This window comes from Babylonia areolata, chromosome 4 (assembly GCF_041734735.1).
Source record: "Babylonia areolata isolate BAREFJ2019XMU chromosome 4, ASM4173473v1, whole genome shotgun sequence".
Taxonomy (NCBI): domain Eukaryota; kingdom Metazoa; phylum Mollusca; class Gastropoda; order Neogastropoda; family Buccinidae; genus Babylonia; species Babylonia areolata.
Window position 1 is genome coordinate 13062589 of NC_134879.1, and position 24712 is coordinate 13087300.

The following is a 24712-nucleotide window of genomic DNA, read 5'->3' on the forward strand; positions in this document are numbered from 1 at the left end:
ATGTCTGAGTTTTTTTTATAAAGCACATACACATGTAGAAGCCTAACGGTAATAAAGAAAAAAGCAGTGATTACCAAGTGTCCATGGGTTTGAGTCCAATATAACGGACCTGGGTTTTTACTCCCAACCCTTCCCCACCCCACAAGACCTGGAGTGGTGGTCCAGGTGCTCGTCAATTGCAATAGACGATTAACCAAAGTACTGTGTGAAACATGCTCTAAACACATGCAAAAGAACCCATGGCAACAAAAGGGTCATCCCTGGCAAAATTCTGTAAAAAGAGAAAATCCACACCAATAGTAAAACACCACTGCAAACAGAAAAAAAAAACCAGGTTGGCATTACAATGTGATGACATGCTCTCCCTGGATAAAGCAGCCTGAATCTCACACAGAGAAATCTGTTGTGACAAAAACAGTAATACAGCACACTACAGTGCAGTACAGTACAGTGCAGTACAGCACAGTACAATACACCAAACTCAATGTCAAGACAACTGAAGCAAACAGTATTCACACTACAGCTCATTTCCCTTTCAATAAAGACATGCATGGTTACCTTCTCTATCATGCTTTTGTCTGTGGGAACACCTTTAAGCAGAGAAAGCCCAGCTTCATTGATCTGTCTCAACCACCTAGGAGAAAAAACAACAACACACATACAGGAGAAATCCAAGCAAAAGAGCATGGACAACACTGATGGAACCAGCAAGGCAAGAGAGAGACACACATTCACACCGAGAAAGGGACAGTAACAGACAGACACACAGCAAGAAAGCAGACAGACCCCCCCCCCCCCCCCCACCCCCATGCATGCGCGTATAAACACAGGGAGGAACGATTACAGAAAAGCAAACAATAGTCAATACAGCTGCATAATAAACAAAAGTTGAATGTGTATGCGGCATTCCATGCTAAAAAAAAAAAAAAAAGAAAAGAAAAGAAAGAAAAGAATTTAAAGAACAAAGATGAAGAAATGAATACAAACGCAAGATGAAAGTATATCCATGCATACACATTCAGACAACCACAAACATCTACCTGAGGTCTACACATGCAAGCACATGATCTGTCGCAATATCATTTCCAAGACAGACAGACATAGTGGTTTCTGGTTTAAGTTTCAAGGAGCTATCAAAGCATGCATACACACTCAGACAACCACACACATCCCACACAGAAAAGCACATGATCTCTTGCAAAATACTTTCCAAGACAGACTTAATGGTTTCAGTTTCTGTTTCAAGGGGCTGTCAAAGTGTGCGGACTGATCAATATTCGCACATCTGCTAATTTTTTAAGAAAAAAAGAGAAGATGCTCCAGACATTACAATAGAACAAGTACAGAGAACTTTACCTCAACACCATGGTATCATCTTTGATCATGTCATTGTAGTGCACCTCAGGCAATGTCTGCAGAACAGAGGGAGAGAGAAATGATAATAATAATAACAATAATGGATACTTGCTGAGCATTTCCCTCCCTTAAACAGAGCTCAAAGTGCTTTACAATAAACATTCAACAAATACACACACACAATAACTTACAAAAGGAAGAAGAAGGAGAAAAAAAAGACTGAAGGAACAAAAGCATAAAACAGATTCAAAGACTATGCATATCATATTACTTAATTACACACAGACACACATACATGCAAAGTTTGCATGGTTTATAACTGAATGTCACTGGAAAGGTATGGAAGGTCTATGCATAAGCATTTTCAAACAGATATGTTTCCAGACCAGTTTTAAAAGATTAAAATGAGGAACACAAAAAAAGAGGCGTTCACACATGAGTTTAATGTGCATCAAAGCCTAAAAGTTCACAGATGTACGCTAGCGAAGGTCATACTAACAACACTGCAGCAACAATGTGCCTGTGCTTACTGTTCCAACCCCATGACTACTGGTGATGAGTATGCTCATCAGTGAAGGGCTGTCACCTGACACAGAGTGAGCCTACAGGTCAGGGTGTCAGTCGCTATCATCTATTTGGAATTCTGCCTCCCAGGACTGCATTCCTTTTGCTTTAGCAAGATCAACACCACACAAAAAGCGGTATATTCGCTTAGAATTTGTGCCACAGTCTTAGAACCTGTGCCAAAATCATAGAATTCATGCCACCATCTCTTCTTTTCACCAAAGCTCATCATGAAAGGGGTTAACGATGAGCTCACTGCATGCATTCTGTCCTACATACACTTTGTTTGGCTTGCAGACTTTGAGTATGCTATGTTCAAAACCTTCTGTAATTAGTTTAAAAGTGATGGAAGATTCACTCAAAGACATACAGACACTCACAGGTAGATATACATACCCAAGCATGTACCATCTTCTAATGCTTCCTTTCTAGAATTTCCCACTTAATGCCTTTGTTTATATATATATATATATATATATATATATTCCATTTCAGCGAAGTACACATTCTTTTCTTTTTACCTTTTTGTCACATAAATGGTCAGCAATAACATCTGTGTGCTTCAATCTAAAAAGGTGTTCTTGTTGGAAACTTTCACCAAACTTGTTCTGTTCACTTACAGGATTCTTTTATTTTTCAGTTCACAACAATTCTGTTCAATTTACAAAACAGAACATCAAACATATACATCAATCCATTCATACATCTATCCACACACCTGTTCCTACATTCATCCACACATAACTCCAAACACACACACACACACACATTACATGGCATCAAACAGCATGACATGACATAACATTACCATGGCAATTCATGTCAATGATCCCCAAGAAACACACTCACTGAATGTTATAGAGCCAAAATGCAGGCTTGAAAAGTACTTGTATCATTCTCAACAGAAAATTAATGAGATTTCAGCTGAACAGAACAAAAGGGGGTGTGTGGAGAAGCTGACACATCAAGTAAACAAATGATTAACAAATATTAGAGTGGTAACTCTCTCAGTTCATAAGGTACACAACTTCAAGTCAATGCTGCTTACACTACAATACCAATTCAGCTAGCACACAGGTATATAAAAGGTACATTGGAACAAAGTAAACCAAGCTTTCATGATCAATCGTAAATTCATGAAACATATCCCAGACATATCTGCGTACTACTGGACCAACAAACAACAGCATGCCTTCAGTCAGCTTACCTTCACTGGCTTGTCCAGCCTCCCAGCCTCCCTTCTCCGGCGCAGAGAATCCGTTTCATAGCAGTTCTGATGCAGGTAGTTGAGGGGGATGGTGCCTGTGTGCCCGTCTTCTCCCTTCCACTGGATTTCCAAGTCAGTTTCTGTCACACGGCAAATGTGTCAGTTCAATCTGGTTTTGTGGACACTAAAAATGATGGATGTGGTGTCTTCTCCTTTCCACTGGATCTCCTGGTCAGTTTATCTGTCACATGGCAAATGTGTCGGTTTAATCTGATTTTGTGGACACTAAAAATAATGTACACTATAAACAAAATAGTCTCAAAGTCTATGACCTTTCATGCCCTGCTCTCATGGTGACCTCAGTTTCGATACCCCTCCACTTCCGTGCTTGGGGTGAGTCCTGTCAATGTCGTCAGTGTCGGTAGATTCATGGGGGGCTGTTGTTTGAGGGACGTGGTGGCGGTCTCCACTCTTGGAGGGACGCCCACTCAGTCTGGTTCCACAACTAAGCCATTACTGTTGTTAGTAGGGGGCTTAGTAGGTGGTGTCCTAAGTACATTAAATCAGAACAGGCACCACTGAACACCACCGAAGTGACTCAGCAGCAGTGCAGGGTCTCCTCTGGTGTGTGGCCTCCTGGTGACCTAACAACGATGGTTCCCTGTGGACTGCCGACGCTGGAACTGCAATGGACAAACCCGGGTGTGGCCGTGTATGGGGGAATCTAAATGAGCGGCGTGGGAGTAATGCCACTGCAAGGGTGCAGATGATGGGGCAGCCACAAAAAAAAAAAAAAAAAAAAAAAAAATGTGCGGACAGCATGTTCTTAAGGTCCCGCTGATAAGCTCAGTTTTCCCTTGGTTCACAGCATGCAACTGTTAAACCCTGCATAACAACAAAACCATCAAAACAGACTGCAGCCGTTTATAGATGGAGAGACAGAGAGAGAGAAAAAAATCTGAGCCCCCTCACCCCCAAACACAAACACACTCACCACACACACACACATACACACTTACTCACACAAACTCAACACAAACTCACTCACACACACACACAAACTTACTCACACACGCACACACACTCATGCACACACATACATACACACATACACACACATACATGCACACACACTTACACATACACACTTACTCACACATGACATCGTATTAGTATTAGTATTACTCTTTTTTGTCACAAGAGATTTCTTTATGTGAAATTTGGGCTGCTCTCCCAAGGGAGAGCGTGCCACTACAGTAAGAGAACCACACATTTTTTTGGTATTTTTTCCTGGCTGCAGTTTTTTGACTCACTTGTGTAAACAAAGTGAGTCTATGTTTTAACCCGGTGTTCGGTTGTCTGTGCGTGTGTGTGTCCGTGGTAAACATTAACATTGCCATTTTCTCTGCAAATATTTTGTCAGTTGACACCAAATTAGCCATAAAAATAGGAAAAATTCAATTCTTTCCAGTCATCTTGTTTAAAACAATATTGCACCTCTGGGATGGGCACAAAAAAATAAAAAAAAGAAGCCAAATTATATGCAAACTGCATTTACTGTTATATTTATATTTTTTATTCTCTAAACTTGGCACTTTGATATGATATTCTGACACAACAACAAGAGCAGTCATTTTTATTATTTTGTTCAAACAGGAACTTCTTTTGTTAAGCATGGAAGTTATATTTATTTTGCAAATGTTTTGGTGCAGATAGTAAAAAAGGGAAATTAATCTGTAATTAATGCTAGGGGACTTAGTTTGCTTTAAACTGATCTTTCTCATCTTAAACATTACATTTTGAAATTATACTCAATACATAAAAAGCTTGTGTGTTTTACTCTCAGTGTACAGGACTTTCACTATGTTCATTCACCCAAGTGGTCCTTTTCGGAAAATACTAAAATCAATATGACGAGTGGACTTTACAGATCTACTGGCTGAGCCCTGTAGGTCATGGGCAAAAATCAATTGCGTACACATATTTATACATATTCAAAGCGCGTGCTCATATTCTTCGCGAACACGAACGACGCCATTTTGTTTCAAGTTGTTGACCTGCCCGTTCAATCCTATACAGGATACACAATAACATGTGATGGAAATACACAATAACATGTGATGGAAAGTTGGAGAAGGAGACTGTTAAATATTTATTCAAAGAAAGATTTGTGAACACCTCATCACTTACTGGATTATGCCCCGAACTGCCATAAAGATATCCATAGAATCAGTTGGAATTCACAGTTAAAAATAATAAACCATGAGAGTTAATACCCTTTAACTGATGAAACGCAAAAATTTCCAGTCTTGACTTTTCTCAAAATGAAGTCCTCTTCACTTCATACAACGTTTAAAAGTACTTGTACTTGGCTCTACATGTTATTAGTTCAACAAAATACTCAATTTTCATATCAACTTTAAAACTATAAAACCAGAATGAACATAAAAAAGAAATTGAATCGATCGTGTCAACCGGGTGTAACTAAACTTGTACATCTATCTAGATCCAGAGAAAACGGCTAAATGTTGCAGTGTGATTGCCGCGATAGCCACATCTCCTTTACCACGGACTTAAAAAGATTTTTTTTTTTTTTTTTTTTTTTTTTTTTGCTGCCTCATCATCTGCACCGTTTCAGTGGCATTACTCCCACGCCGCTCATTTAGATTCCCCCATACACGGCCACACCCGGGTTCGTCCTTCGCAGTTCCAGCGTCGGCAGTCCACAGGGAACCATCGATGTTAGGTCGCCAGGAGGCCACACACCAGGAGAGACCCTGCACTGCTGCTGAGTCACTTGGGTGGTGTTCAGTGGTGCCTTTTCTGTTTTTTTTTTTAACGTACTTAGGACACCACCTACTAAGCCCCCTACTAACGACAATAATGGCTTAGTCGCGGAGCCAGAATGAGTGAGCGTCCCTCCCAGAGTGGAGACCGCCACCACGTCCCTCAAACAACAGCCCCCCATGAATCTGCCGACACTGACGACATTGACAGGACTCACCCCAAGCACGGAAGTGGAGGGGTATCGAAACTGAGGTCACCATGAGAGCAGGGCATGAAAGGCCACAGACTTTGAGACTATTTTGTTTATACTGATGACGATGAAGGAGGAGGAGGATGAACGATGATGATGACGATGTTGCTATGGAGGTCCATTTTGGTTTGGGACTGCGTGACAAGGCTGTACTCTACGCTTCCTGTCATAATGATATCCCGGCGTTAACCAGGCCCGAGAGATAGACACTTGCAGTGTTGGTCAGGTAATTAGAGCAACACACCCAAAGACGCATCCTTGAAGTGGATGACACTCGACTGTGTGGTCCCAGTCTCCCCATTTAAGCCCACAGCACACTCAACTCTGGGTAGGAGCCGGCCACGGGCCGAAAAACCCACCTCCGCTGGGATTCGAACCCACGTCCTCCCAGCCATCAGTCCGCGACGCTAACCACTTCGCCACGGCGGCTGGTTAAAAAGAATTTTTAATTGTCCTTAAAGATTTTTTGAATGCCCAAGATACACCAGAATAATATGATTTGAACAGCGTTCTCACTGCGAATATGGCAATCGATTTATCGCCCTTTAAAAAAAGCATGTTTAAATATTATATTTTTGAACGTCAGTTAGTGCAATGGATAAGACAGTTTCTTCTCATCTGAACACGCGGGTTAATCGGCCGTTAGGACTTTTCTTTTTCTTTTTTCTTTTTCTTTTAACCCGAAGCTTTATAATAACAAATACAGAACACATTTTAACGATTAGATTTTTTTTTTTTTAAGTGTATCACAAGTGAGTCTTGAAGGCCTTGCCTCTCTTGTTTTATTTGTTTTCCTATCAAAGTGGATTTTCCAACAGAATTTTGCCAGAGACAACCCTTTTGTTGCTGTGGGTTGTTTTGCATGCTGCACAAGGGACCTTGGTTTATCGTCTCATCCGAATAAATAGCATCCAGACCACCACTCAAGGTCTAGTGGAGGGGGAGAAAATACTGGCGACTGTGGGATTACAACCAGTGCACTCAAGATTCTCTTGCTTCCTTGGTGGACGCTTTACCTCAAGGCCATGTCACACAAACTCATGCACTCAGTCACTCAGACACACACACACCCCTCACCCACCAACCATTTTCATTCCACCTGTCTCACCTGTCACACTAATGTGACTGATGGTGATCTGATGCGGCAGGGTTGCAGGATCAGTCAGTCGCTGAGTGCTGTGGCACTGACGACAGACACTGCAGTGACAGTTGTGTCGCAACCAGATGCTGTGGAATCTGCAGCGCATAAAGTCTCATTCATTTACTTTTGTGTGTGAGAGTGACTGAGTGAGTGAGTGAGTGAGTGTGAATGTGTATGTGTGTGTGTGTGTGTGTGTGTGTGTGAGAGAGAGAGAGAGAGAGAGAGAGAGAGAGAGAGAGAGAGAGAGAGAGTTGCCTACTGTGTAGGCATCTGTTTCTTGTTTCTATCTTTATGTGCTTATGTGTGGGTTGCACTGTGATCACTTACCCAAAGAGTGGACATTTTTTAGGTGCTCTATATAAATCAAGTTCTTTTATCATTCATTCATTTATTCTTTTCTCTTTTTTTTTTTTAGAAAGTAATTTTTCAAAAATCTTTGAGTTTGAGCCTCAACTTTCACCACTCACCAGCATTTGTGACAAGTTCCTAAATCATATTTACCTGGCAGAAAAACAACAACATACTTTGCAGAACCTGTAGATATTGTCTTTTCATAATATGATTCCAGTCTGGATTCATCATAAGAGATTTACATGCCATAAGCTGACCAATAAAAAAAAAAAAGAATAAAAAGAAGAACAAAAAAGAGCGAAATTCATTTCAGAGGCAGATGGAAATGCCTGGCAGAGTCAATATTTTTAATGTCTGCCACTGTGGTTTTGGTCACACATATACAAGTACAATCAGCACACATCTATCTAAGATAGGTTCCGGGATGGGGTTAAGGCAGATGCTGGTGTGCCCTAAAAAAACACACACATACACACACAAAAAAAACAGAGAGGTGAGGACATTTGAGGGGCAGCTAGCCCCTTGCAGCTGCTCAAGATTGATGATACAGAGCCATGTCTGTCCCTGCTCAGCCTGCTAGCATTTCATGCCTCACCTTCTTTTTCTTCTTCTGTGTTTGGGCTGCAACTCCCACATTCACTCGTATGTACACAAGTGGGCTTTTACATGTATGAGTGTTTTTACCCCTGCCACGTAGGCAGCCATACTCCATTTTCAGTAGTGTGCTGGGTATCTTCTTGTTTCCATAACCCACAGAACGCTGACATGGATTACACTTACAGGATATTTAACGTGCGCATTTAATCTTCTGCTTGCGTATACACACAAAGGGGGTTCAGGCACTAGCAGGTCTGCACCTGGGAGATCAGAAAAATCTCCACCCATTTACCCACCAAGCGCCGTTACCGAGATTCGAACCCGGGACCCTCAGACTGAAAGTCCAACGCTTAAACCATTCGGCTATTGCGCCCATAATGCCTCACATGAAACCGCAAGTGTGCTTTGGACTTTCGGCTCTGGAGCCACATGCCTGTCCACAGATGACTTCCACTGATGACGGCACAATGTATTGTCATCCGAGTGACAAGCATGACAGGCCACTGGCTGCTTGTGGGTTTGGTCACAAGCATATCTACATTCAGCTCACATCTCAAGAAGGTTCTAGGCCAGTGTTAAAAGCTTACAGTCCAACAATGATACGGTAAAATATTCTTTCTCTCTCTCTTCCCTCACCTCAAAACCACCCTCAAGACTCACCTGTTCAAAACTGCCTTTGATGTATGTGTATATAAGTGCATGCTTGTATTACTGTATGTATATATGTGTAATTTGTTATGAATATTGTACTTAGTATGTACTTTTGATCCATTGTCTTATAGTTTACATCTGTTGGATTTATTGCATGTCTCGATGGATGGCATAACATATTGTAATGTATTTTCATTGGAACTTTTATACTGTAATGGTATATAAACAAACTTTTTACCTTGATTTAGATCCATCTCTCCAAGTGGCCGTAATGGTGCCACCTTCAGGATCCAGAGAAAAGCCTTCCCCAGTGACATTACTGAGAGGCTGTCAAAAGATTGTTGAAAATTTCAATCATATCTGTCAGAAAAAATAAGCAGAAAAAAAAAGCAAAAAGCAAAAAAAAAAAAAAAAAAAGCACACACACACACACGTACACATGCAAGCAAGCACACACACACATACACACAACTTGTCAACATCATGATAACATGGCCACCTTGTCTCACCATTTTGTACCATCAGTTATTAAAGGAAAGATACTTTGCTGATCAGGAGGCCAGATTCCCTGTAACGACTCAACCAAACATAAACTGTTCAGTGGAAAAGAAATCCTTTAAAACTGACACCCTAATCCTACACAAAAAAAACCCCAAAAACAAAAAGAAGAAAACAAACAAACAAACAAAAAAGTACGAATGTGCATATATCACCAAAGTTATAGAATATTTTCATGCTTGGATAAGCCTGCAATGTGAAAAAAGTTCAGTAACTTCCATGTAAGAAACAAATATTCAAACATTTTTCAACTTGAAAATCATACTCTCTGTGTGTGCGTGTATGTGTGCGCGTGCGTGGGTGTGTGCGTGGTGCTAGCCTAGCACTAATACGATGAACATGAGACATTAATATAAACAAAAGCAGGTATATTGACATACATTATAAATGTTATGTGATCATGACTCTATGGCAGGCTATGTAAAAGAGTTCCAAACATGTTTGTCTGAATTTTTTTCCTTGTCTGCCTTTTTTGTTGTCGTTATCTTTGTAAAATTTTGAATAAGAAAGTTAAAAAAAAAAAGAAAGAAAAATGAAAAAAAGCAAAAAAAAAGCACACATGCACAGTGTGATTTTCTGGTTGAAAACATTCAAAAGCTTGTTCCATATGTACGGAAGCAAAGCTGGTGTATGACACCAAATATATGAACTTGTTTCACGTTACTGATAAAACATGTACAAACAATATAAACACCAAAATAAGAGCACTGAAAGAAGCCAGTTGACACTCACGGATGTATCCTGTGCTGAGGCAGAGCCTGCAGAAGTGCAGTGGGCTGGAAAAGGTGCATGACATTGCTGACTGTATTTCTTGTGAAGCACTGAAATGGAAAGCACGGTCAAGAAATCTGAAATTAAAAATCTATTTCAGTGGTTAGTAAATCATTATATTTAACAATAGTATACATCCAGGTCACAACAAACATCAACATCTGGTTGAAAATATTCATGAGTTTTCATCTTGTAAAAAATTTTTTTAAAGTAAATATTTGCATTTCATACACCAAATTACCTGGTCAAATATCAACATTTGGTTGAATAAGTTCACATGTTTTTGTCTTGGTAAAATGTTAAGTAGGAGGAGGAGGAGGAGGAGGAATTTGGTTTAATGTCCCATCACACATACTGGTGATTGTAGACATTTTGTCAGATGGTTTTTTTTTTTTTTTTTTATCTATTGTTTATTCACTTTTTTCCCCCAATGTATTTATCTATTATTTATTCACTTTTTTTTTTCAAGGCCTGACTAAGCGCGTTGGGTTATGCTGCTGGTCAGGCATCTGCTTGACAGATGTGGTGTAGCGTATATGGATTTGTCCAATCGCAGTGACGCCTCCTTGAGCTACTGATACTGAAACTGTTACGAGTATAGGTTTTTACATTCAAATGTTACTGTTTTGGAGAGGAGGGGGAGGGGGATGAATGGTGAGTTGGGGAAAACCCAGTTGATGGAGGGTGGAATTTGAAATAGATATTTCAGAACAATTTTAGAAAATTAATTAACAGACTTTGTAAAAGAGAAGTCGTTAATCTAACAAGCGAAACAACTGATTATGAATGCAAAAAGTCAAAAACATCAACGTTCCCAGTCACTTGTGATGACACACAAATGTTAAGTTAATGCTTTTTATTCACCAATTTTATTTGGTCATACAGACTCATTACTTTCGTCTCTGAAACCTTGGATTAATGAAAAATTAAATATATTAATCAACCTCTGCATGGGAATTGTAAATGAAAATGTTCAAATTTTTGGGTTAAATAGTAAATGTATAAATAAATAAATTGATAAATATATAAACATCAGTGAAAACAGAGGGAAAAGGTATTTTTGCAAGAAATATTTTTTTTCTTGTTAATGCAAGATAAATTAAATAGATAAACAGAGGTGAAAATGGGGGGTGGATGGAAGGAACATCTGCAAGAAATACTTTTTTCTTATTACTGCTGCTTATTAATTCTAGATTGATATTTTCCATCATTTTGTTGTTTTTCTCCTCAAGCGAATTATCCACTAGAGTGACACTGCTGCACAAAAAGGCAGCAACAGGAAAACTTCTGTTTTCAGTACAAAACACCACAAACTAAACCACTTCAGTTGTTTGCAATGTACAACTGAAAGAAAAATGGTACACAGTGAAACACAGAAGACAGAGATGTTACTCTTGTACTCCACTACACTGATATGACTGCCATGGTCTTTTTTGTTGTTGTTGTTTTGTTATTTTTGTTATTGCATTACACTATAAAAACACCACTCTCTGAAGTACATCTTTTTCTTCAACACACACACACACACACTCCACCCCCCACCCCCACCCAACACCTCCCCCCTCCACACACACACACACAATCATGCATGCCCTTATGTAGACCTAATGATGAACACATTCGTGACAGCATAAGCTAAAATCAATAAAAGTAATGGTATTGATACGAAGAATGCATGTATTTCATAATGCCTTATACATCTTATTCACTGTCCAGCTTGAGCAAAGATCACTGACATTAAAAGGATTACACCAGATGTGACATGGACATAAAACATATTAAAAGTAGTGTGTAAAATTTGTCAGAATAACATGTCTCAAATTTTGTGTGTACCTTCTGACTGCAGATTCACTCTGACAACAAGTCTTCTGAAAGATGAAGATGATATCCCTCTGGCATTCAAACTTTTTGAAAAGCATGCCAGCTGTCGAGGGATCACTCTTCCAAGCCCAAGCCTGAATGCCATTTTCCTTCTTGATCACTGGAAGAAGGATGAAATGAACAAAAATATCTTTCAACACAAAAAACAACAGAGCACAAAAATCAAAAACAAAACAAAACAAAAAACAGACAAACAAAAAAAAACAAACCCAAACAAACTAAGTGGTTTCTAAATAGTCTGAACACAAATCATAGGAAAAGAATCATTCCTTTACACCCCCCCCCACTCCCACACTCCTCCTTTTATTTCTACCTATCTCTGAGATAAACAATATTCAGACCAAACATAAGAGAGAATTCTATCTAAGCTTGATTTGAACTGGAGAAAAAAAATTGCATGGAGCTTCATTGTGAGAATTAATAAAAACAGATTCTGCAAAACAGCTTATTCTTCCTCTTGATCATCTTTGGTACTGAGGACATGTAAAAAAAGAGTTTATATCTGATCAAACTTTATTTATGATATGACATGATTTATGATGACAGATTCAACTAAATAAGAACAAAAGGACTAAGAAGAGAAAAATTAATAACAATTTTTCTGCATGTTTCTTTTTCTTTCCCTTACAGTATTCTGATCCTTCACATAAAATCACCTTATTACAAAGGACACACACACACACAGAGTGTACACACACACACACACACACAAATAGACACACACACAGAAATAGACACACACACACATACACACACACACACAGTGTTCACACACAGACACACACACAAACACACACACACATGCACAGTGTTCACACACACGCACACACACAGACAGACATACAGACAGAGACTCACACACACACGCACGCACGTACGCACACACACAAATGCACTCACTCAAGAGAGGTGAGAGGGAACCCACAAATTGTCGAAAGCTATGTTGAAGAGAGAGAGAGAGAGAGAGAGAGAGAGAGAGAGAGAGAGAGAGAGAGAGAGAGAGAGAAAGTTGAATGGACACTTAAAACAGCCTTCAAACATGAAGTCACTGCTTATATTTTAACTTTTCTTTTGATTTTGTCGGTTATTATACTTTTGCCATGATGTGAAGCTAAGCATTCAAATATTTAGTTAAGTCTAGGATAAAGTTTCAGTTTCAAGAAGGTTTAAAAATGAGATCCAAATATGCTACACCTCATCTGCTGTTAAAAGAAGAAAAGAAGAAGAAACAAGACATGAAAGGTTTTCAAGACCAAGACTCACTTGTGATCCGCACGGCACTGACTCAATTAATCAAACGATCATGAAAAAAACAAAAGGAAGGAGAAAAAAGGGCAATAACGCCAATAAGACACTGATGTGACCTTGACTTCTAAAAAAAGAAAAAAAAAGAAAAAGCACTTATGTTCTGACCAAAAGAAACCACTAACCAGTACACCATGTTGAATGAAAATTGGATGAATAAGCAAAGTTCCCTAACGCTTTTACATTTTCCGAATTGGCCATGTTGTTACCTTGACGTCTGCCGGAGTTCTCCGACCTTGGTTCTTTACACGGGTTTTGCTTTTACCATGACCAATCATTGTACCAGGTTTGCTGAAGATTCCACGGAGACCTTTTCTCTCTTGTTCGGAAAAAAAAGAAGAAGTTTCCTGTCAATTACTAATTTCTTTTTTAAGGATCATGTTGTACCCATAATCAGCCGGTCAATAAACCATGACTGCGGCTGCAGGGTTGCATGACTCGGCCATCCTTGCAGCGCAAGTTCTGCTTAGAGTTAAGAATGTTCCTAAATATATAGAATTTACCCTATATATTTTACCGTCAATTTGTATGCATGTATGAAACGATTACAATTAAAAGATGTTGTAACCCATTTTCAGTGAATTTCGACTCCTATTTTTTTACGTCATTTTCAGTACTCTATTTTGATGCGGATTTAGTCACTAAACTTAAGCCGCGGTGACACCATCTTGCTTTTTCTGGTTTTCGTCCCACAAACCATGGAAATGTAACCACGCAATGGGCGCACTAATTAAGAATGCTAAAATAGGACAGTACCGCCTAACAATAAGCTAGCTCAGCGCTGCTGAGTTCACTCACACACACACACGCACACATAGGCCTACACACCGGCACGCGCGCAAACGCACTGGGCAACGGAAACATCTGGTTAACTTAATTACACAGACTCACTTTGTTAACACAAATGAGTCAAAAAGGAGCAGATATCGCCATCGCAATCAGATTTCATACAAACATGTTAACACGGACTGAACAACAAAAAACGGCACCGGCTGAAGAAAGAAAAAAAATCACTGAGTTAGAGACCTTAATTGTTGTGTACAAACATAAGTTAACACAGACTGAACAACAAGAACACTGAAGAAAAAAAAAAGCAGAGACCTTAAATGCTGTGTACAAACATGTTAAACACACAACAACAACAACACTGAAGAAGAAGAAGAAAAAGACTGAAGAAGAAAAAGCCGCAAACCTTTGTTATGTACAAACATAACACAGAACAACAACACTGAAGAAGAAAAAAAATGCAGACCTTTGTTGTGTACAAACATGTTACCACAGAACAACAACACTGAAGAAGAAAAAAATGCAGACCTCTGTTGCCACCCCGCCTGGCTTCAAGTGAAATACTGAACACACGCTGACAAAAACATTGGCGTACCTTCCACTGGTTAGCGCTGCGTGACTGGTTGTTGACAATGTGACGACTCCAGCTGCCTCGTGTGAAATCAGCACGTTAACACTGGTGACGACAGATAGGTGGTTATGTTGTTGGCGACCTCAGTGTTTGGCTAGAAGAAGAAGAAGAAAAACAACAACAAAACATTCTGAATAGAAACACAATATACGCATTTCTGCTTTACTGATGTGTGAGCAGTGAATTAGTGAATGGTTCAGTCCACCTGCCGGACTGTAACACAGTATGTTTCCGACACTAACATTGTGGAAACATGGCCTGGCAAAATAAGTCCCACAGAAAATACTGAGTAAGAGAGACAGAGACAGAGAGAAAATGGTTTATTTACATTAGGCCTTAGTCCCTCGTGAACTTGAAGGGGAACTGATGTGAACAATAACTAACTTGAACGAGCTATGAATAATCATAAATGAAAGGACTGGATATGATACAGAAATAGATATTACAAGTCTTTCATAAGATCAAGAAACAGATATTTATATACACTGAAATGATATACAGACATGTTTCCATCAACGCTACCATCAGAACAAGATAACAATAAAGTCAATTCAAAGAGGCAATGGTGTCGACATTATCTGGGCCGAATATATTTTTCTCTAATAACTTTGAGTGCTTCGCAACTGAGAACAAAATCCACTTCATCTTCCTTCGATTGTTTACACATAGGACACATTAAATCAGCATCTCTAACTTCTTTGTATCTATAAAGTGATGTACAGTGAAATCAGAAATACATATAGTCTAAACTTTGTCGTTACATATTTCAAATGTCTGTCCAGATTTAAATGCAAGTATGGTTTTATATCACGAAAAATACAAAACGTTCTATACATACCAACCCTTTCATTTGTGTGAATATGTCGATTCCAGTTCTGCCTTCTACAATCTATTAAACGTTGCCAAAAATTTTTTTTTTCCAAATTCAACTTCACAACCCATACATGTCCAAACCCACATTCAAACAAACCAACACACACTTGTAGCCCAATTCCTTTTGCCCCTTAGATCTAAATCGTATAACAATTTGTAAGCTTTATATTGCAGTCTAAAATCTTCCATTTGCTAAATTCTTAGCCATTCGTGTTTACAATTAACGGTAGAATTTACATATACAGGATAACGATTCGTTTCACCATATACATGGTCACTTGGGGTTTGCTTATCAACGCCCACGTATCTTGTAATTTATTTTATTTTATTTTATTTTATTTATTTATTTATTTTTTAATAGCAAATCAATGAACAGCTTCACAGCTGCATCATACTGCATTGTGGGCGAAACTTGTGAATCAAAGAATTTGATGAACAATTCAAGTGAGTTACTGTTAAGAGCAAATAACTTCTGCATAATACTTAATAAAGCATGTCTGGCCCTACTAGCGAGATCTTTACAAGCAGCTGTAAAACTTAAACGTGTGGAGAAAAGAATTCCTAAATAATTGTAGGCATTTACCACAGGCATTACCACACCGTTGTAGAACCATCTTTCCCGTGCATCTGAATAATCACCCTTTCGAAAGACAATATTACTTTTAGACATGTTAACATTACTAAGAGAATTTGCCGTTTTGTATAAATTTTCTGATTAAAAAATAATTGGGTTGCAGTCCCACAACCGTTTCTGAAATCAAAACTGTGTCATAAGCTAACAGAAAAATGAACAATTCAAAGGCATATCACACAAAAACGTACCTCCATGTCTCCCGTTGTTAATATAAAATAGTTCATTTATAAAAATAGAAAATATTGTTAATAACTTTAGTGTTAGTTCATTTATAAAAATAGAAAATATTGTTAATAACTTCTAGTGTTAGTTCATTTATAAAATAACTTCTAGTGTTAGTTCATTTATAAAAATAGAAAATATTGTTAATAACTTCTAGTTCATTTATAAAAATAGAAAATATTGTTAATAACTTCTAGTTCATTTATAAAAATAGAAAATATTGTTAATAACTTCTAGTGTTAGTTCATTTATGGAATAACTTCTAGTGTTAGTTCATTTATAAAAATAGAAAATACTGTTAATAACTTCTAGTGTTAGTTCATTTATAAAAATAGAAAATAATACAGGACTACATGTGTCTCTATGTCTAACACCTGTGATACAATCAACAGAATCCGTGAAACTAGCACCACATCTGACACTTATTTTAACATGATCACACACACTTTTAATACACTTATACAATTTACCTTTGATACCTTTAATATATATATATATATATATATATATTTTTTTTTTTAATAGCAAAACATGCCAAAGATTTCGATTAATGGAATCTAACGCTTTTTCAAAATCAATTAAAGCTACGTAACGTTTACGATTGAAGGAAAACTGCTTCTGTATAAGTACTAGTACAGTTCACATGTGATCAATAGTAGAGTATCATTTCTTGTAGCCTGCATAATGCTCACCTGTAATTTTATTTTCCTCTACCTACTCTTGCAATCTAATGTTAATGATTAAATCAAAAAGTTTACTGCTTACATTTACCTCTATAATTATTAGAGTCGTGAATGTCCCCTTTCTTAATGAGTGGCATAACTGACTCAACCCAGTTAAAGGGAAATTCTCCATTATTACAAATCGTATTGAATGATTTTAAGAAAAACTCAATTACTTTATTGTTAGGATTTAAAAAAAAAAATGTAATTCGTTAATGATACCATCCTGACCAGCTGCTTTCCTATTTTCAAGTTTTATAAAGGCTAACTGTAATTCTTCATTTGCAATTGGACGATTCTTAAAAGCCTCATGCAATTGGACGATTCTTAAAAGCCTCACTTACATCAACTTCGGACTTTTCCACATAATCAACATTTTCTATATTTGTATCCAACAAAGATTCAGAGTGTTGACACCATATGTCAGTATCTATCTTACATTTAGGTCGTTTCCGTTTAAAAGAAATACTACGGACTGTCTCCCAAATTCCTTCTGGTTCCTTACTGACGTAACAAGTTTGTTCAGCATTTTATCATTAAACTGTTTATTCTTACTTTAAAGTAAATTATTATATTAACGTCTGGCTATTGTGTATTTCTGTTGGTCTTCAACCTTCTTAGACCGTCTACTCGTTTCCAGTAGCTCTTTTACATTTCTTTTGGCAAACTTGCACTCTTGATCAAACCCGGGCATATATGTATATATATATATTTTTTTTATTTTTATTTTTTTTATTTTTATTTATTTTATTTATTTTTTTTTTTTTTTTTTTTTTTTTTTTTTTTTTTGACTACCAATATGCGTTTTTCGTTCATTCAGCACATTGCTTAAGACATTCATTAAACATAATCAAAGTGTCGTTCACATCCAAAAATGATAGCCATATCATGCCTTAAACAAGATTCTTCACTGGACAATATGTCACAGAATACATTTGCTTCTGCTTCATGCCAAACATTTTTTTTCTATTACTTCAAAAATTTCCCCTATTTCAACTGTACCAGACTGGTTCTCATTTGTTTTATTGGCTGTGACAGGAAGGTGGCCAGAGTCCTTTGTTTCAAGTACTATGGATTCACAAGATTCATAAATACAGGACAATAGGTCATTTGAAACTAAAATAATCGACACTGCACCCAGCATCTGAAATATATGTATAACAACCTTGAAGATCGCCCTCTCATAAACCATTCAATATACATAAACCTAAAGTTGTGCACATTCTTACTAATAACTTACCATAGTTTTTCGAATGATTGTCTTCAGAACACCGTTTAGAAATGTATGAACCACTCCTATAGTGTGTACCCAGAACTGTATTTTCCACACAAAAAAAAAAAAGAAAAAAGAAGAAGAAGAAAAAAAAGGTTTGGGGCCTCAGTTGCATGCAGACAACGGAGCACCCCCATTTTTTCCCTTTTCTCTTCTTTATTCTTTCCCCTTTCTCTTTTTTCATTTCCTTTTTTTTCGTTTTTGTGTGCTTCACCCTGCCTTTCTTCATTGCCCTCCCCCCCCTCTTGTTTGGAAGAAAATCATTTTATATCAAACACATCACACCTCCGGATAGTCGTCCCTGCTTAGCAAACGTAACGGCAGATTTAGAAATATTTTATATCCATCAAATAAATATAACTCATTTATTTCCATAGATGTTTCAACTGAACAAACAAAACCAAAATCATGAATAAATGACATAAAATCGTTATCAACCAGTTTCAACATCAAGCCATTCACGTTCCACGACAAGTTTTCACTCGTGTCTTTTTACGTCACTGTGAACGCATGACTGATCATGCAAGTTGCCCTGGCAATGACCTAGTGTTCGCTTTGACCCGGTGCTTCGTCAAACCGTCCATCCCTGTTTTCAGGACCAGGACAAAAGCACCCTTCATCACTGGACCGGCCTACCCCCTATCTGGCCTCTTTCAGGTTGTCCTGACCACTCAGAAAGAATTTCTTCCCTTCTGTAATCAGATGGTCGAAAACCATGAAAGCTTTTTGTCCATTATTTCTGACGGCTTTCAGATGAGGCGTGAACTTCCGTCTGATTTCCATAACTTGTGTAGAGAAATCTTCCCCAAGTGGAAATATTGGTACCTCACAGTTTTCTTTTCGATTTCAGGATAGTTGTTTTGTCTATATAGAAACAGCAATGCGCCATGACAGGAGAGTCAGGCTTCATGTTAAGATGGTGTACCCTGTCAAACTGTACATCGTGTGCAAGTTCAAAACAGTCCGTTGGGAGGTCCCCTGGCTGAAACACCAACAACTAACTAAAATAGAATAAAACTTCCCGTTCGGGACTTAGGTATACTCACATTTACACAGAACCACACCGACTCACGGTGACACCAACAGTGTGTAATTTTGTACGCTGCGTGCACGGCCCCACTTCCAAACGTTATCACCACACACATTTCATTTACGTCTGTTACAACGTCATTTCAGAGAACCAGCCAAACCAGCTATATTCGGTGTCACTAAAACTCGAAAAGACGCGAAAAGACACGAAAAGACACGAAAAGACGCGAAAAGACACGAAAAGACATATGAAAAAAATGTGAAAACGCGAAAAGACATCCGAAAAGAATGTGAAAATGCGAAAAGACACGAAATGACACGAAAAGTGTCTTTTCACATGTTTTTTCAGATGTGTTTTCGTATCTTTTCGCGTCTTTTCGTGTCTTACTTAAAAGACACGAAAAGACATCTGAAAAGACATCAGAATAGATATTCAAGGACTTTTCATGTCTTTTCACATTCTTTTCCGGTGTATTTTCGTGTCTTTTCGTGTCTTTTCGCGTGTCTTTTCGTGTCTTTTCGCGTGTCTTTTCGTGTCTTTTCGCGTCTTTTCGCATTTTAGTATGGCACGGTGTCACTAAAACTCGAAAAGACGCGAAAAGACACGAAAAGACTCGAAAAGACGCGAAAAGACTCGAAAAGACGCGAAAAGACGCGAAAAGACTCGAAAAGACGCGAAAAGACACGAAAAGACATATGAAAAGAATGTGAAATTGCGAAAAGACACGAAAAGTGTCTTTTCACATGTTTTTTCAGATGTGTTTTCGTATCTTTTCGCGTCTTTTCGTGTCTTACTTAAAAGACGCGAAAACACATCTGAAAAGACATAAGAATAGATATTCCAGGACTTTTCATGTCTTTTCACATTCTTTTCCGGTGTATTTTCGTGTCTTTTCGCGTCTTTTCGTGTCTTTTCGCGTGTCTTTTCGCGTCTTTTCGCGTCTTTTCGCATTTTAGTATGACCCGCTATATTGGCCTATTTCCGCGCTCTTTATTCTCTTCGCGCAACACTGCCAGCAAAGTTCGCAAATGTGCTCTCAAAATCGTGAAATCAATGGAGGCAAATAGTTGTTATACTTCAAATTTGACACAGTCTAAAAAAATTATTTGACTGGATATATTGAATTAATTGTGCATTACCAGTGCTGGAAGAATTTACGAAAACATGCACTTTGTTTACACAAGTGAGTCAAAAAAGCGATGAAAGAAAACAAAACAAACACACACACACACACACACACACACACACACACACACACACACACACACACACACACAGAGAGAGAGAGAGAGAGAGAGAGAGAGAGAGAGAGAGAGAGAGAGAGAGAGAGAGAGAGAGAGAGAGAGAGAGAGAGAGAGAAGTAAACGTACTTTTCCTGGTGCAAACAATCAGAGAAAACCTTCGAAAACAAAAGAGCTACACTCGACGACCGTACAACCTTCTAACTGTATGAAACACGTTGAGCCGTGGTCTCTTCGGATCGTTCGCAACCGGTTATGCCATATTACTATAAACCATTCAGTGCTCCCTACTTTAACCTGTGCTTAGTAGTAGTTGTGAGAATAACGACCTGCTGGTGCCCTTGAGATTACGTTGTTCAGGGCTCTGGTCTCGCTCTGTGAAAGGTAGTGTGCACGGTCGTACTCACGTCTCGTTGAGTTTAACGATCTATCGGCAGTAAGCCCTTAAGGTCAAGTTGTTCTGGACATAAATCCGGCAGTAGTCGTTTTTCTGTGGTTAAAGATGTTCAGTGCTGTGGTCTGTAAAAAAATCCTCTTAGACGGCTCTATGTATATAGGCCACATGCGAAGAAGGTCAAAGCGTTTATTGTCTCCATTCACTCGCAGGCCAGAATGTACCCGGGTATAAAAAATAATGGCCTCAGCTATTTCATACACCTCTCGGCCAAGACAATACCCGTTTGCAGGCTGCCATCATTCTTATAATTGTATCAAATTCATGAAGCGGTTATGCCTTCTCAATGTACATGTCGGCCGTTAGCAAAATGGACTCTCCTTTATTTGGTTTCGATTACCAATCAGGAGCACGGTTCTTAGTTCATCTTCAAAGAGTCTGCACTGAAAAAGGTTCACATACAGTGTTATTTTTTCTTTAAAGACCACATTCTTTGGTCCTTATCCAAGGTATTATTTAGTGACTAAAAGTAAAAAAAGAAAGAAAATAAATAACAACGCTGTGTGTGTGTGTGTGTGTGTGTGTGTGTGTGTGTGCGCGCGCGCACGCGTGTGTGTGTGTTGGGGTGCATGCGTGCGTGCGAGTGTGCACTGATCTACATGCATGTGTGTGTGTGTGCGTGTGTGTGTATGCGTGCGTGCGTACGTACGTGCGCGCGCACATACGCGCGATTAGTTGGGATAAAATTCAGAAATAACTTACAAATATTGTTCCTTTGCTATTTCGTTAAAACATGCGGTAGATTCGCGGAAGCAGCAGCATTGGCTGTAATTCTTTGAGCTTCCGATGAAACACCCTTCACTATAATAACATTTAGGGGTATCTTTTCGTTCTCCTTCGTGGGCTGCAACTTCCACGTTCACTCGTATGTAAACGAGTGGGGTTTTACGCGTATTACCGATTTTACCCCGCCATGTAGGCAGCCATACTCTGTTTTCGGGGGTATCTAGGCCAAACTATACCCAGGTATAAAATGGCCTAGGCTGTTTCAAACTTCGGAGTATGAAATGGCCGTTTTATTCCCGGGTGCTTTAGCCATGGTCATTTTACATGCGTTATATTTAGGATAGGGTATTATATTCTGGCTTGCAACACTGCGCGAAAACTGAGGGCCTGACGACCTATCAAGGTTCGCCTTTAAATGTCCCACCATAACTTAAAAACAACTTCCCTTTAGGTGCCCCACTTTTTCACATATCTTATTCTAATATGTATGCTCCTTTTTTATTACATTTTTTTCTTGCATTTATTGACTTTTTTCTTTGGTTCCTTAATGACTGAATTTGTTTATTTAAAAAAAGTATCTGTGTATATGTGTGCACGGTGCGTGCAGTGCGTATGTCGGTTTGTTCGTGGTGCGTGTGTGTATGCATGCATGCGTGCGTATGTGTGTGTGGTGCGTGCGTGCTTGTGTGTGTGTGTGTGTGTGCGCGCGCGCGGTGTGTGTGTTAATGTGCGGTGTGTGTGTATGTGCGGTGTGTGTCAGTGTGTGCATGTGCGGTGTGTGTGTATGAGCGGTGTGTGTGTGTGTGTGTGTGTGTGTGTGTGTGTTAGTGTGTGTGTGTGTACGTGTGTGTGTGTATGCGGTGTGTGTGTGTGTGTGTGTGCATGCGCGGTGTGTGTGCATGTGCGGTGTGTGTGTGTGTGTATGTGATTAGGGTCAAATCCAGAAGTTCGTTGGCTGCATCATGCGTCTAACGACGCGAGTGCATCCGAGTCAATATCGTTCGAACATTTTGGAGCGGACCAGAATTACTCCCCACCCATTGCAAAACCACTCCCCGGTGATAGAACAATGTCCAAAAAATAACCAAGGGGGAAAACAAAGCCAATGGGTTAGACCCTATGTGTGGGATTAAAATTCGAGGCTGTTTTAACGCAAAATTTCATGGTAGTATCACACGAAAGGAAATTCGCGTTTTTACTATCACACGATGAGAAATTTCGTAGGTTTCTACCCTACGACTATCACGGGACAGGAAGTCGTGGATTGACCCATATAACAGTGTGAGAGATTGGTTGTTCTAAAAAAGGAAGCTTTGTTCTTTAATTAACTTCTTCCTGGTAGGCAACGACATTTATTCATAGACTAAAACGACCTGGAGCACCAGGTCGAGAGACAGAGAGAGACGAGAAGAACGTCATCACTATCCTGACATGATACAGCCTGTGAAGGTGTGCGAACATGCTCTTCAAACCTTCAATCACACAGAGAAAAAGCAAGATATAAATGTGTTAAACACAGACACAGGCAGCAATTAAATGTCTAGCATCTCATTTATTCGTAGTTACTACACAAATGAATTTATTGAAATCAAACATTTCTAAATCAAGCAACATCCTCTAAGCATTTTCATAGCAGACAACATCCTAGGCATCGCTGACTTCAGAATACTACTCCCTAGAATATGGAGGCTATGTTAAAGATCCATACTGTACCTACTGTGCAAAGAAGAGCCGTGTCTAGCTCTCCACGGGCTAGCAATCCCAACACACAACGTGTGTTGGACGCCGGCGCCGGGAGAGACTCTGAAGAGCGGAAGAGAGAGCCGGTAAGAGAGAGCCGGTCAGAGCGATCTGGTGAGAGAGAGAGAGCTGGTGGTGTGAGAGAGAGAGGTTTGTTGGTAGGTGCCTATATAGTGGGGTCGGGGGAAAATATTGAATAACTGATATCCAGCGTAAACCACGGCTTGTTGGCTTTTCTCTTGGATAAGCCGTTGTCACCCAGACCTCGTGACTGTGGACTTGTCAGCTAAGCATCTGTGTAAACTCTCCCATCTTCGGGGTGTCTCTGAACAGTGTACCAGAACTTGTCTTTGTGATTCTTTGGTCAACAGACTATGGACTATGGACCCTGCTGTAGTTTGATTTACTTTATGGGTTTGACCTGTTTGTGTTGGGACGTATACTCCCGGCATTTTATAGTATGGCATTTGTTGGTCAGTTGTGGTATACCAGGGTGCGTCTTGCCAAATCCAGCCTTTCAAATTTTAGTAATTGAAACAGGTTTGACGTTACTAAGGGTGTACACCTTCAAATACCTATTTTGCCTCCTGTGATAGTAGTATCACCCAAAAAGACGTTACATAATTAATCGGAGGTCAGTTTGAAAGGAAACCAATTATACTAACCTGTTTTATTTGCGTTTTCACCTGTCTTATTCTTTCTTTTGTGATTAATCCGTCACACACAACTAAAAATCAGAACTTTCGACGACTGGATGCATGTAGCGTGTTCTGCCGATCGACTTTCTGAAAATGCAGTGACGGGAAAAAAAAGGCTGAAAAACAGGTCAGTGATCGTGCCTGATTTTGTTCCCGACTGACCGCCAGTCGATTAGTTGTGGAACGTTAAGACGAACGACAAAAGGGGCGACAACTTTTGACAGTGTTTCACCGTTGCTGACATCATTAATATTACCAGCGGA

The 24712-nt window shown here is 39.1% G+C and overlaps 1 protein-coding gene across 4 annotated transcripts in view; it reads right to left on the reverse strand.

The window, feature by feature from the left end:
• LOC143280876 (gamma-butyrobetaine dioxygenase-like) overlaps positions 1–24712 on the reverse strand; it is a 64798-nt gene that overhangs the window by 12903 nt on the left and 27183 nt on the right. The window contains exons 1-9 of one of the 4 annotated variants that reach the window (XM_076585620.1): positions 24417–24529; positions 14801–14930; positions 12067–12214; positions 10195–10283; positions 9143–9231; positions 7273–7400; positions 3128–3267; positions 1357–1412; positions 559–634 (exon numbers count right to left, since the gene is read on the reverse strand). In XM_076585620.1, the coding sequence (XP_076441735.1) occupies positions 559–634; positions 1357–1412; positions 3128–3267; positions 7273–7400; positions 9143–9231; positions 10195–10283; positions 12067–12199 (711 nt within the window). In that variant the 5' untranslated portion in view covers positions 12200–12214; positions 14801–14930; positions 24417–24529. Of the gene's footprint in view, positions 1–558; positions 635–1356; positions 1413–3127; positions 3268–7272; positions 7401–9142; positions 9232–10194; positions 10284–12066; positions 12215–14733; positions 14931–23728; positions 23848–24416; positions 24530–24712 lie in introns of those variants that run through there. The other 3 variants (XM_076585621.1, XM_076585619.1, XM_076585622.1) reach the window with 3 other exon arrangements.